Source organism: the organism of the source record quoted next, unplaced genomic scaffold (genome assembly GCF_019419815.1).
Source record: "Pyrus x bretschneideri cultivar Hongxiangsu unplaced genomic scaffold, Pyrus_bretschneideri_v1 Contig12, whole genome shotgun sequence".
Classification (NCBI taxonomy): domain Eukaryota; kingdom Viridiplantae; phylum Streptophyta; class Magnoliopsida; order Rosales; family Rosaceae; genus Pyrus; species Pyrus x bretschneideri.
In genome coordinates this window covers 377,817-390,439 of record NW_025999413.1, presented here as the reverse complement: position 1 = coordinate 390,439, position 12,623 = coordinate 377,817, and the positions used below count along the sequence as shown (strand labels likewise).

The 12,623-nt window shown below is 39.0% G+C and overlaps 2 protein-coding genes across 3 annotated transcripts; one reads left to right on the top strand and one right to left on the bottom strand.

The window, feature by feature from the left end:
- Positions 1-1,457: 1,457 nt before the first annotated feature.
- LOC103938509 (membrane-anchored ubiquitin-fold protein 4) lies at positions 1,458-4,356 on the top strand. Of its 2 annotated transcripts, none has more exons than XM_009348517.3 (4): positions 1,458-1,618; positions 1,790-1,988; positions 3,207-3,377; positions 3,886-4,356. In XM_009348517.3, the coding sequence occupies exons 2-4, from the start codon at positions 1,859-1,861 to the stop codon at positions 3,939-3,941; spliced, it is 357 nt and encodes a 118-aa protein (XP_009346792.1). In that variant the 5' UTR covers positions 1,458-1,618; positions 1,790-1,858; the 3' UTR covers positions 3,942-4,356. The 2 variants fall into 2 exon arrangements, with proteins under 2 accessions (XP_009346792.1, XP_048433682.1); XM_048577725.1 differs by having other exon boundaries at positions 1,468-1,618; positions 1,786-1,988.
- Positions 4,357-5,565: 1,209 nt separating this feature from the next.
- LOC125474161 (GRAS family protein RAM1-like) lies at positions 5,566-8,656 on the bottom strand. Its single transcript, XM_048577604.1, has 2 exons — positions 7,664-8,656; positions 5,566-6,693 (listed from the first exon to the last, which is right to left on the bottom strand). Exons 1-2 carry the CDS (start codon positions 8,654-8,656, stop codon positions 5,572-5,574), a joined length of 2,115 nt encoding a protein of 704 aa, XP_048433561.1. The 3' UTR covers positions 5,566-5,571.
- Positions 8,657-12,623: the final 3,967 nt, after the last annotated feature.

The window sequence follows — 12,623 nt, the reverse complement described above, 5'->3', positions numbered from 1 at the left end:
GGACTTCGGACCCACCATTGACGTGAAGGATCTTCATAGATTAAAATAATAAATTATATTTGGTCTTATGGTCATGTGGTCCTTTCGATTGGAGATAGTTTTTTGTTACATGATTATGTTTGGCCTATGACTCTCTGGTTCTCGGTTGGAGATGGTAAAAAATATAGTATGACACTGTTCATTAAAATATTAATTTGTTGAAGAGCTATAGCATTAAAACGAGTCATCTGACTCCTTATTCGATTGAAAATTGCCTTATATGCTCATGCATTGGTTGAAAATATTTATTTTTAAATTTGCAAGTAATTGTACTATTACATTTAATATACCGAATTATATTCTGGCACTCTTGAAAATCTGACCCAAATGGAGCATCATCTTTCTTGGATTAGTGTAATAATCAACCCTTCTTGTAGGAATTAGCAACCTTCACATCTATCTACCATTTAACTTTTGGTCGATGGAATCTCTCGACCAAGTCCACTCTCACTCATTCAAGCATGGGAGGCCCAAAGCCCAAAAACTGCAGCAGGGCTTTTTAGACTAAAATTAATTCACTACTACAAGGAGAGAAACTCTCCCTTGTAGCAAATATTTATTGGATTGATGGTGTATATTTTGAGTACTTGTCAAGCATTCTTTGAAGGGCTTATGCTACTATGATTATGCCTTAATTGTAAAAGAGAAACTCCTCCTAATCAAGGATAGTATAATGAAGGGTATTTTTCTTGTGCGACAATCTTATGGTTCGTACCACTACCTGTCTGCAGATATATTCTAACACATATAACTGCGATGTTCCAAATTTTTTCATCAGGGTAAATTAAACTGTTAATTTAGTTATATTTTTAATATTAAATCAAATCAAGGTGAATTGCACTCATACTAGCAAATGATGAAGTGTGTTAGCATGAAATGGTGAAGTTGACCGATGCGCAGGTAAAATGTGGGTGTTGAATTATCACTAAATATCTAATATATCAGATTTTCTTTAATTAAAGAAAAAAAAATCTAGCTGAGTTTACAAAGCATTTATGACGGCATCCGTATCTCACCCACGCGTCAAAGTCTCCCCACTAACTTCTGGGAAATGTACGTTTGTTAAAAAAAAACTCTGGTCAATGTGAACGGACACGGAAAGAGAGGCGACCCTTCCTACTCCCAACTCCCGCCACCTTACTCTACATCGCCAATCACTTCGCGCCACCTCATATAAAATCTGCACACAAACCTTGTCATTTGATAGAATTTCCAGCTGCATGTGTTCCCGAACCAGAGGATCCAGATTCTCTTGTTCTTACATGGTCTACTTTTTTACTGACAAAAAAAACCTAGATACCATTTACTGACTGACAGCATTCAAAATCCAAATCTCACTAATTTCTTTTCCATTTTTTATTTAATTTTCTCTCTTCGTCCCGAGAAAATTAGAAAATCGAAAGCAATTGCTTCCGAATAAAATAAAATTGAATTATTTTTCTTCTACTTCTGCTCGAGAAAATATCCCAAAGAGGCAAGATCGAGTCTTGAAGTTTTCTTCTCGCCAAAAACCCTAATCAGACACGCAGAGGAAAAGCAACAAAGCTCTCCCTTTCGCCCAATCCGCGTCTTCCTTTCGGTACGTTTCCTGATTACTCCGATAATTACGGATTATTTGGCGATTTTATCTGTTTTTGTTTCGTGAAAAATGAAGAATTGTCCAGCACTAATGCAGTGATAAAACGAGCTAATTATTGGGGGATTATCAAAATTGTGATTAAATTGGGTGTTTTTTTGGTGGTCTAAACAGAGTATTGGAGTGGAAGCGTTTTGGGGTTGCGTGGTTGAGTTGGTGTGGAAAGTTTTGAGCTTTTTTCAAATGCCGGAGGAGGACCTGGTGGAGCTCAAGTTCCGTCTGTATGATGGATCGGATATCGGCCCGTTCCGGTACTCGCCGGCGTCCACGGTGGCAATGCTCAAGGAGAGAATCGTGGCCGAGTGGCCAAAGGGTCAGTGACCTCCACTTCGCATTTGATGATTGTTTGCAAGTTTTTACTTTTAGTAGTGGATGCCACTTTCATGGGTTTAATGTTTATCCAATTTTCGTTGTTTGTTGATGATGGAATACAAAATTTTCATTTGGATAATTCTAGTTGATGCATTCTGTTGGTGAAGACCTACTCTTTTCAAGTGCTGATTTTGCTGACGTTTCGTAGTTTTTGTTAAGTTTAAATCCTACAGAAGGGTTTGAGTTCTGTTAACACTCTTGAAATGTGCGATGTTTCGGAGTTGATCTGTTTCAGTTTCAATTGGGTTCCCTGATTCCAAGTAATCAAATTATGAATCGAAGCACATTCGGATGTTGAGATAAAATTTTATTATATCTACTTTGAACAAAAATATTTCTGTTGTTTCTGGTAACTTCTTTGTTTCAGGTGTTTTGTACTTGTGCCGTTCTGTATCCAGACTTTATTTAAATATAGTTTTCACATTGAACTTGGAAAAACTTTCAAACTTTCAATTTATATTGCCACACTACCGCTTGCTTTCTGTTTGAAGCATGTGGGAAGCGAGAATTTAAAAGTGCAGTAGAAGATATGAATGAAAGTTGGAAAGCTAATGATTTGTTTCACATGGACCAAAGAAGTTTCTTTTAGACAAGTAGGTTTGTGTTTATATTTTTTCTGAAGAAGAAGATATGAATGGAAGGATCTGCTTGAATTATTTTTGAAACAGGAGCATTTTTATCAGTTAAACCCACTTCCAATCGGTGGACCCAGATAATGGTGCCTGTGAAAACCATTTTTATAGGATTATTCTTCATGACATCTCTGTTGGGCTGAATCATTAGTCCAACAGACTTTGTCCGCATAAGTGATTAGATCACGACTGTGTAACTTGTCTTGATCTTCATGCTTATGAAGGCAATGTTTTTGTGTGTGCTTATTTTGACGATTTGTGATAAGGATCTGTTTAATCCTATAATATGCCGCTTTCTTTCTTTAGCATATCTGAGATTTGCTAACAAGTTTCTCTCTCTGATGTTAATGTTACCAGTTCTGCTACGTTATGGCTTTTAGATGGTGAACTATATTGAGCAGGAGTAGGAATTTTCGTTACAATACGAACGTCCCTTTTTTTCTTCTTTTTATCATTTTCTTGTGCTTCTTAACTTTAATCTGCTCATCATTTTTATCCTTAACATTTTTTAAATGCTATGATATCAGATAAAAAGATTGCACCCAAAGGAGCAAACGACATAAAATTGATAAATGCTGGGAAGATTTTGGAAAACAACAAGACTGTTGCCCAGTGTAGAGCACCATTTGGAGAGCTTCCAAGCGGGATTATCACCATGCATGTTGTTGTTCAGCCCTCTATAGCGAAAGCAAAAACAGGTATTTTTCATCTTAGATTGTTTAGTGTGATATCTCTTTCGATGTGAAATTGGTAATTTGCATACATGTTTATGCCTGTTTCGTCAGATTTCTTACTATTACGACCTAGGCTAGCAGCCAATATTTTTTTCCCCTCTTCATGGCTGGTCTGTTACTGGTTAGCGGCTCTTCCTACTTCCCTTTATCTTGTTTAATGCGACAAACTTGAAGTGTACTTTTGTTTTCCTTGGCACTACCAAAGCACGGGTTTTATCAACTAGTCTCATTGCTAATTCTCTTTTTGGGCGATCATGGGCACCTTAGAGGATTGTCCTCGCTCAGCATCCTGCAGAAAACTTATGATTCCATTTTCTTTGATATATTATGATGGTGCTAGATTTCTAGTTCATTTCAGCTGAGATCAATTATGTGTTAAGGGTTGACTCCCGCGCAACATGTGATGCACGTTACATATTTGTTGATATCAGCTTCACTTGCTGAATGTTATTTTCTCTGTTTTCATGAACAGAGAAGAAGGTTGATGAGGTCCCAAGGAAAAGCATGTGTTCATGTTCGATATTGTAAGAGAGTGAGTCGTGGTGGCAAGCACGGTGAAGACCGTGAGGTTGCCTTGGGGTTGCTGAGGTCTGCTGGAACATGTTTAAGAGTAGCTGGAGAGAAAATAATTTGTACCACAGTCCAATCCCCCATCGTCACGCGATTGTTGGATGGAATTCCTGTGTAACAGTGCATATTAGTGAAGTACTTGGCGTTTTATAAAATGGGTGCGTGCTTGGTGTATTTTTATAGCTCTAGTATCTATATTTACGAAATCATTACGATGCTTATGTGAATCGGATGGTCTCTTCGTTTATACTTCAATTCCTGTTGAAAGAGTACAATGTTGTGGCAATATGATGCGATACTTGTTGGTCCATCGGATCGCTGTGGTGTTGAATTGCTTTGATCATATGAATGACTAAACATAATTATTGTCAAACGTTCTGGGAATGATTCCTCTGTAATTTGTTCTGAGAATGTTGTAAACCTGAGCGATTTTACCTTCGCTTCTTTGCTTCATTGAATGCGAGTCAGAAGTCAAAAAAGGCTGAGTAAATTTGATTTTTTATGCTTCATTATTGGTTGGAAATTTGAAAAAAACAATTTGTAACCAATTGTATTATTGCACTTGGTGTATCAAGCCATGGCTTCGGCATACTGAAATTTTTTTCCAATTATTGGTCGTTTGGGCAAATACTGCATTGCATACTATTGAGGCATGCCCTGAAACTTGACCAATACTTAATAATCTTTTTTTAGTACCTACAAGCATTTAGTGTTGACGTATATTTGATTATTGAATTTAATCCAACAATTTTTAACCACTTAATTAATTATGTTGGATCAAATTTAACAGTCAAATATGTATCTGCACTAAATATGTGAATGTAGGGTTAACGAAAGCTTGGAGAGAACTAAAATAAAGCTTGGCCACCCTAATAATATGAGTAAAAACCTATTTGTAGGCTTGTAGCCTTAATGCTCAAAATTATTTTAACTCCAAATTTTATACAGGTAAACAGTGTACAATGGAGAAAATAAAATAACAGTTAAGGGAAAAATACACTACTTTGCTTCCAATTTTAAAGTTTGCATTCTGTTTGACTGTGACAGATGTAGTGGATTATCTGCCAAGCTATTTTGCCATCAAATTAATTATATATTAGTAACAAATTAAATATCACCACTCACTTTTTTTTTTCCTTTAAACAGAGAGAGAAGAAACGAAATGAATAATAAAATCCCTTCCTGAACGCACCTCACCACCACCAATTGTTATCAGATCTCAGAGTCCAGTGGGTACGACACAATGCTGGAGCGACCCTGTATTGAGCAGGAAAAATAATTAATTAAACAATTATTTAATATTTCTCCTTATTAATCAACAGAAAGAATAATATTTGTATACTTAAGTAAGTTAATGGAATCAAGGGATCAATCAATATTGACTTTATATTCTTAAGATCAATATTCTCTACCGAGCAAACAAATTCAACCCTTTTCGTTGTTTTCTCTAACCTTCTTCTTCTTTGGATTTTTTGCATGGATTTTCTTAATTAGACAAATAATATTATCTACAAAAATGAAAATCTGATCCAATTTAGAAAGAAAAAACAAATTAGCAGGCACGTACGTGTACGTAGAAGCAAAAAAATCAGCATCTCCATGCAGAAGCAGCCATAATAGACCTGTCTTGCCACCCCAAGAGCAAGCAACCGTTGTCCTCCGTCATCCTATACCCGTCGCAAGAATACAACCCTAGCAATATCTTGGACTGAGTCACCGCGTTCGCACTCAGCGCCACGCTCTTAAACCCTTTACTCTCCATCACCTTCCTCCACTTGTCCAACCTCTCATGCCTCTCCGTCCGCTCCGCCCCTTCACACGCCACGATGTTCCGGATCTCCGGCGCAAATATGTACTGCTCCACCTTCGCCCTCTGCGCCGAGTCCGGCGGAAAGGTCGCATCCAACGAGTCGAAAATCGCCGAGTAGTAATGTAAAGCCTCGAGAAACCTGCCCAAAAAGTAGGGCCCGTTATGACTCGCTTCTTGTTCCACCAATGTCACAATGTTGGGTGCTTGGTCACGGATCATAGCTAGCAAGTTCCCGAGGCAATTGACCGGAACTCGGTGGAGTCGGTTCACCGTGTTTACAGCCAGCGCTTCGCCAATCCTCCGGTTGAACATGTGTGGCTTGAGATCTTCAAGTTGCTCCCCAACTGCATGGAACTCAAACGGGACGTGAAGAGATAGGGCTAGTTCTGTCAAACACCGGCCCGTCTCTTTCACAGCCTCTATGCAGGGGCCCACCCCTGTTATGCGGAGAAAGGGAGCCCCACCGGGGCGGGCAGCTAAGGCCTGCATGAAAGCCGGCCACTGATATCCTTGAAGAATATCTAGGTCGATGACGTGTACACGTTCTTCAGACTCGAACGCCTCGAAGATGGCTTGGTTGGCGGTGAAGTGTGCGAATTTGATGTAGGGGCAGGCTTGGTAGACGATTTGGTAGATTTTGAGAATTTCAAGCGAGTTTGGAGGGAACGGAGAGAAGGGTTGCGGGGCGGAAGCCCTAGGGTTTGTGGTTAGAGTGGCGGCCAGGCGTGCGCTTAGGGCATCTGTGAAGCAAGAAGCAACACGCTGCATGGAATCGCCGAGTGGCGTCACCACTCGGTTCAGGTGGTGGAGGTACCTTCTTGCTAACATGTAGTCTTCTTTTGCAACCGCCTCGGCGCAAACAAGAAGGAGGTGAAGCAGTTGGAGCCCGCTATCTTGTTCCTGCACATTCATACGTGCATGGAATGATTAATTAATGAGAGGATTTAGGGTTGCTACATGTACAATATTTGTGTGAACACGTTATGCAAAAAATGCTGCATAGAATTTAATTGTGACAGCAGCTGCAGATGAATAGTTCAGGACGTGACCGTTTGTGACCTTATCAATATGTAATACAATAGTAAGGAAGTTTGTTCCACGGGAATATAATTTTTCAGATGTGATTTTACACGATCACGTGATATTATTAATTCAAGTATTATATTTTAAGTTTTCATTTCATAAATAAATTTATGTATTAAAAGATAATTAAATTAATAATATCACGTGATAATATAACAAATCATAATCAAAAGGTTGATCTCCAACAATAATAGGTGTCATCAAATGTGTTGACCGACTCGTACACATTATATCTCATTGAGTCATAGTATATCTTGTTAAAAATAAACAAATGAAATCGACCTCAAATTTGAATAAGAGTGTTGCTAGAGAGATCATATATTATATATTGGATCACATGATGATGTAGTAATTGAAAGTTGAATTCTTTCTCTAATGATTCAAAAAAAAAAAAAAATTCAACTCTCCACATGTACATGTAATTTACAAAAACATTAGTGACCCTAATCAAAATATTCTGTTGGTCAATATGCATAGTAAAAAATTATCCTAATACTTCGATCAATATGCATAGTCTAAGATTACCCATATGATAATGCTAAGGAGACTAAATTTGGAGATAAAATTTGCAAACTAAATAATGTGTCACCAATAGGAATGAACACGTTTATCAATTCTTAAGTAATAAACCAATCATCAACTTTCATATCACTTAATTTCTAAAATTATCTTCAAATTTAGTCTTCCTAGCATTACCCTTACCGATAATGTCTTCATGTTTACATCGTTCAATTAAGTAAGATGTATGCACGTACAAAATTTAAATGATTAAGATATAAAAATTCACCTGCTCATGAACCATAGGGATGGCAGGCGCCATCATATTATAATGAAGGTTCTGTTGTTGTTGGGGTTGGTGGTGGTGTTGTTTTTGCGGCTGTTGTTGCTTCTCTTGCATGCGTTCTTGTTGCAATTGTTGTGAAAGTGGCGCGCCGCTCATCTGCTGATAACCGCTACCGCTGCTTCTCTCTTGCGTCAGCTGAGAATTACCAGCCGTAACCAACGACGCTTCACTCGCCGATCTACTAAACCTCGAAGAGTTATACATCGGCACGCAGTCCAACGTGGCGGATGGAACTGTCGATGATGCTGGCAAGTGATCGTGATGATTGTAAGACTGTGACGAGCTTCCTGATATCTTGGACGATGTTGTTGTTGGGAATGCGGCTATGAATCCGTCACGTTGATAATCGTCCAAGAAGTCTTCGATGGAAACAGGAACAGGGAGTGAGTGCGTATTCTGATCGGCCGGCTCCATGTACTGGTTAACAGGAGAGTTGAAAACCCTACGGAGCGGGCTGAGTCCTTTGCCTTTAGGGTTATGGGTGCTGCTGAATGCTCCGAGGTGCGGCGAAAACCTAGGGGAAGAGGAGCCCGAGAGGCTCTGACCTTGCATGGACTGAGCGTAATTGTAATTGTAATTCTGATGAGTTGCTGAACCGCCGATTTGGGCAGAGTTCGGCATGTTGTTTGGGACGGGCGATAAGACCATAAAATCGGTATCGAATTGCTCGGAGAACATAGACTCCCAGATGGAATGGTCAGGAGATTGGACTTCAACATCGTCTAGCTCGAACTTGAGCGTTGGAAAATTGAGGCTAGGCGGGGTTAGGGTGCTCTGCTGATCCAACTCGGAGGATGGAGGAATTGTGATTTTCTTAGATTCTGATATGGACATAGACATCGTCGTGGATTCGGTCGGAGACGGGGGTCTGAGGTCGGAGCTGCATGAGTTCTCACTCTTGATAGACCCCATGCTTCCACAATGAGTATTGATCATCATGGTGATTAATATCAATTGATCCTTCTAGCTAGCTATCTACAACACAAATATGAATATATAGCTAACTATCAAGCGATGATGGATTCAAGAGGATGATCAGCCAAACTGAACTTAAGACACAACCCAACAATACTGATGAAAAATATAAATACGATGTTAGAGTAATTAACTAGGGTTTAGAGCAGCTAACTAATCTCTCATTAAGGTGGTAATTGAGCTACTTAGACTAGTTAGCTAGGCATAGAGGAGGAGTTTGGTTTTCGTATAGAGAAAAAGTAGGAAACTCTTTTTTCTCTCTACTTATTGTTTGAAAGGAGCTAAGGTTTGGGATTTGCGTGTTGGCCTAAGATTGTGTAAGAAAGGGTTAAGAAATTTAGGTACAAAATATTAAAGCGAATAAAACGAATGGCTTGTGTTTGTAGGTTGTGATTTCATCACCTCCATTTCATCTCCATTGTACTAAGCATAGCTGTTTTGTAGGGGCATTATTTTGTCGTCTTTTGTACCTGATTTAACTGTATGTTCACTAGCTATGGCCTTGGTGAGCACATGAGACAAATTCAGTCTGTTCGGGTCCCACCTTTCTTGGGCCGGCCCAGCTGAGAACAAGGAGGTTGGAATACTTGTGACAGATCTTCTTAACAAAAATAAATAAAACTCTTCTTGTTACTTTCATGTAAATTAATATTGATATTGTTGGCCATTGGTTGGAGAAAGGGCTTTTTAATCATCGCAATTGCAAAAAGGATTTGAAAAATGGATCTTGACAAAGAGATACCAAGGCTTATTATATGTCTCTCACTCTCTCTCACTATCTTTAGACTTTCTAAGGTAAATGGGTACAATTGGGTAGTTAGAGGCACAAGAAAATGGTCCGATTGTGAAAAAGGAGTACATGACGATTTGCATGTTAAAATTTTGGTAAACACGTCCTCGTTGGTCTACTCTTAAGAGCAAGACAATTTTTTTTCTTTGTTACATGGTAAAATCAGACTTTGATATCAATTATTAAGGACTTACAAATAAAATTTGCTCCATATTACCACATAAAAGATAAGTGCCCAAAAGTTCTTAAACCACTCTAAAACATGTTATTTTTCCATGTTCACATGAAAAACCTAGCAGTTTACCTATAAGATAGTATTCGGTTGCCAATAGGGGAAAGTGTGGAGTATAGAGAAAGACAAAGGGATGATTTGAGAGAGGTAGGTAGTAATTAATTAAGAGGGAAGACGCGGTAAGAGAGAGGGGAGGAAGAAAGAGGCCAAGAAGGGGACATTGGCAAAGTCGTCGGATCTGGCGTCGGTGGCGCCGCCTAAGCCTTGGATTTGCCAAAGGAATGAAGTGCTTGTCTCAACTCTCCGTCCCTTTTCCCCTCATTGCCCTCTTCAGAGGCAGACTCCTCTCCGTCTCTCTCCATCGTCATCAAATTAATATACTCTTTTGTCTGCAGTCTTGCTTTATAACTACGATGCATGGATACGATGATAACTAATATTCTCTTGTATTTTTGTGTCGTAACGTATTTATTTGTGATCATACAATAATTATTCTTATCAATTTGACGCATCCTCATTTCGTGTCATGTCATATTTCGTATCTGTATCCGTGTTCATGTATCGCAGCTTTATAATTAGTTCAATATTTAATTCAAATCAATATAGTTAATAGTTAAACATGAGTATAAGTCTGCAGCCCCACCAGTTAATGGCTAGTCCTTGAGAAATACTTACACTTGCGTCGATTTGTTGTATGCAATATATGTCTCGTATTCACATATGGTGAGTCTTTGATTTGCAATATCACGTGTTAATGTAAAATATACATTACAAATACGTGACACATGTTGCATACAAGTTTTTCTACCGTCACAAGGCATATTCTATGTAAGTGCAAGGCACGCGGGATTATAACTGATCTGCTGGCTTGGACTATATCATGCCCAAACATATGGCCAAGTCAAAGCACTACCAAATAGAAACCTCATTAATCAAATAATATAATTGTCAACTCTATTGGTAGCTTTCTTCTATGAGAAAAAACTTATGTAGTGGCTGACTAAAACACCTCTTATATAAACATTATTGATCTCTTCATATGATCAAACACAATACAACCTTGTTAACAAAGAACAGTGTGGTCGTCCAAGATGGGCTCAGAGTTGAAATGATAAAACTTAACAATGGTTACAATAAGCGCTCGATATGCTCTAGCCTTTCTTTTCTCTATTTTTGGCCGACCCTTTATAAGGAGCACTCGTCCTCCTTATATACGCCCCCAATGAACCCCAAGTCTCTATTGTAAAAATATCAGAGAGATGGGCCATACGACTCACTTCCAACAACACCGATATTGTCCCCAACTTGGTAATTACCACCTGCACAATCCGTCAGGTGTGGGGTTTTATCACAAAATGCCTCGGTGTTAGTTAGAGTGGGGTTAGGATATTTAAACTATTACTTTTCTTTTTGTATGACCGATGTGGGATTCAACACGCCCTCTCACGTGGGACCCAATTAGTGGGTCACACGTGGGAGATCCACACATCGGCAACCACGTGGAGCCAAGGGGACTCACCCTACACGCGGGGCCAAGGGACCCACCATCATCGCGTGGGGTCAAGGGGACCCACCCATCACATGGTAGTACAGTACGGGCCCGCTCCTTGGCTTTGATACCATGTAGAAATATCAGAGAGACAGGCCATACGACCCACTTCCAACAACACCGACATTGTCCCCAACTTGGTAATTACCACTAGCACAATCCGTCAGGTGTAGGGTTTTATCACAAAAAGCCTCGGTGTTAGTTATAGTGGGGTTAGGATATTTAAACTATTACTTTTCTTTCTGTATGACCGATGTGGGATTCAACATCTATGCTTATATTTTCCATCACCTTTGCATTTAATGAACCAAGTGTGTTGACATGACATGCTAGTTGCCCTTCTGATCTTTAGTCAACACATGGCAACAAAGTGACACTCGTTTAGATCCACTAGCATGTTTTCTTGGCCAACGTGTACTTAGCGCCTTGCTCAACCTTGGTGTTTGTGGAAATCCACACCTGAGCGCTTGATCTGTTAGCCTTTATGCCTCTTCATAGGTTTCTATTCTCGTTGATGACCACCACGTGACCTGGGGTTAGTACCCGAGTAGACATACCCCAAGAACTTCGTGCTATAAAGTTGTTAGTATGCCAACTTCCAGTCAGTAATTGGAAAGTACTTTATGAGGAAGCACTTAGCTTTATTGCTTGCAGTTAAATTAGACTGCTGAGCGGTCATCTATAGCGCTCGAGATCATCCTTTCAGTTATGTTGGGCCTTGATCTTCCTTCCCTTGGGCCTTTATCCTTTCTTTCTTTGGGGTTTATCTTTCTTTTTAAGAACCATACTATTATTACTAATTATGCCTGTATTTAAGTACTAATTGTATAAATTGGGTCCGGACCCAAAAGACACAGGGAACTCTGAAAAGTAGTGAGAAAAATGAGGGACGTCTATTACTTTTAAGCTCATACCTACAATACAAGTTACAGTGACCTGACCTTTTGTCTTTAATTTATGGTCCTCTCTGTTCATAAAACCTATGAACCCTGCAAGCTTCACATTTCTCTATAACACGAAAACAAAGTTTAGGCCATAAGTAAAATGATTCACTATTATACATCAATATATTTATTATAGATACGTTTTAAGCTTGAAAAATCACTTGATAAACTTTTTAGAATTCTTCAATTTACATCTGACCAAAAAATTAGGATTTAGGGTATATCGCCTTCTCTAAACACAGATACTTCCTACCAGGTAATGCTAAATCATAACTCGTCAATATTTAATTTAGAGCGCAGATGGTATAAACATAAACTATATACTGCGAAAACCGCTACCCTAACAAAACTGAAGCATGTAATTCTCACTTATGCGTCCTAACTAACTTTTTTACCAGATGCTGAAGTAAGAA

Bases quoted from the DNA above. Each gene is read 5' to 3' on its own strand.
- LOC103938509 (XM_009348517.3), top strand. From the start codon at position 1,859: ATGCCGGAGGAGGACCTGGTGGAGCTCAAGTTCCGTCTGTATGATGGA. The intron at 1,989-3,206 runs GTCAGTGACCTC...CTATGATATCAG, and splicing joins CGTGGCCGAGTGGCCAAAGG to ATAAAAAGATTGCACCCAAA. The intron at 3,378-3,885 runs GTATTTTTCATC...TTTCATGAACAG, and splicing joins TATAGCGAAAGCAAAAACAG to AGAAGAAGGTTGATGAGGTC.
- LOC125474161 (XM_048577604.1), bottom strand. From the start codon at position 8,656: ATGATCAATACTCATTGTGGAAGCATGGGGTCTATCAAGAGTGAGAAC. The intron at 6,694-7,663 runs GTGAATTTTTAT...ATGAATGTGCAG, and splicing joins TCCCTATGGTTCATGAGCAG to GAACAAGATAGCGGGCTCCA.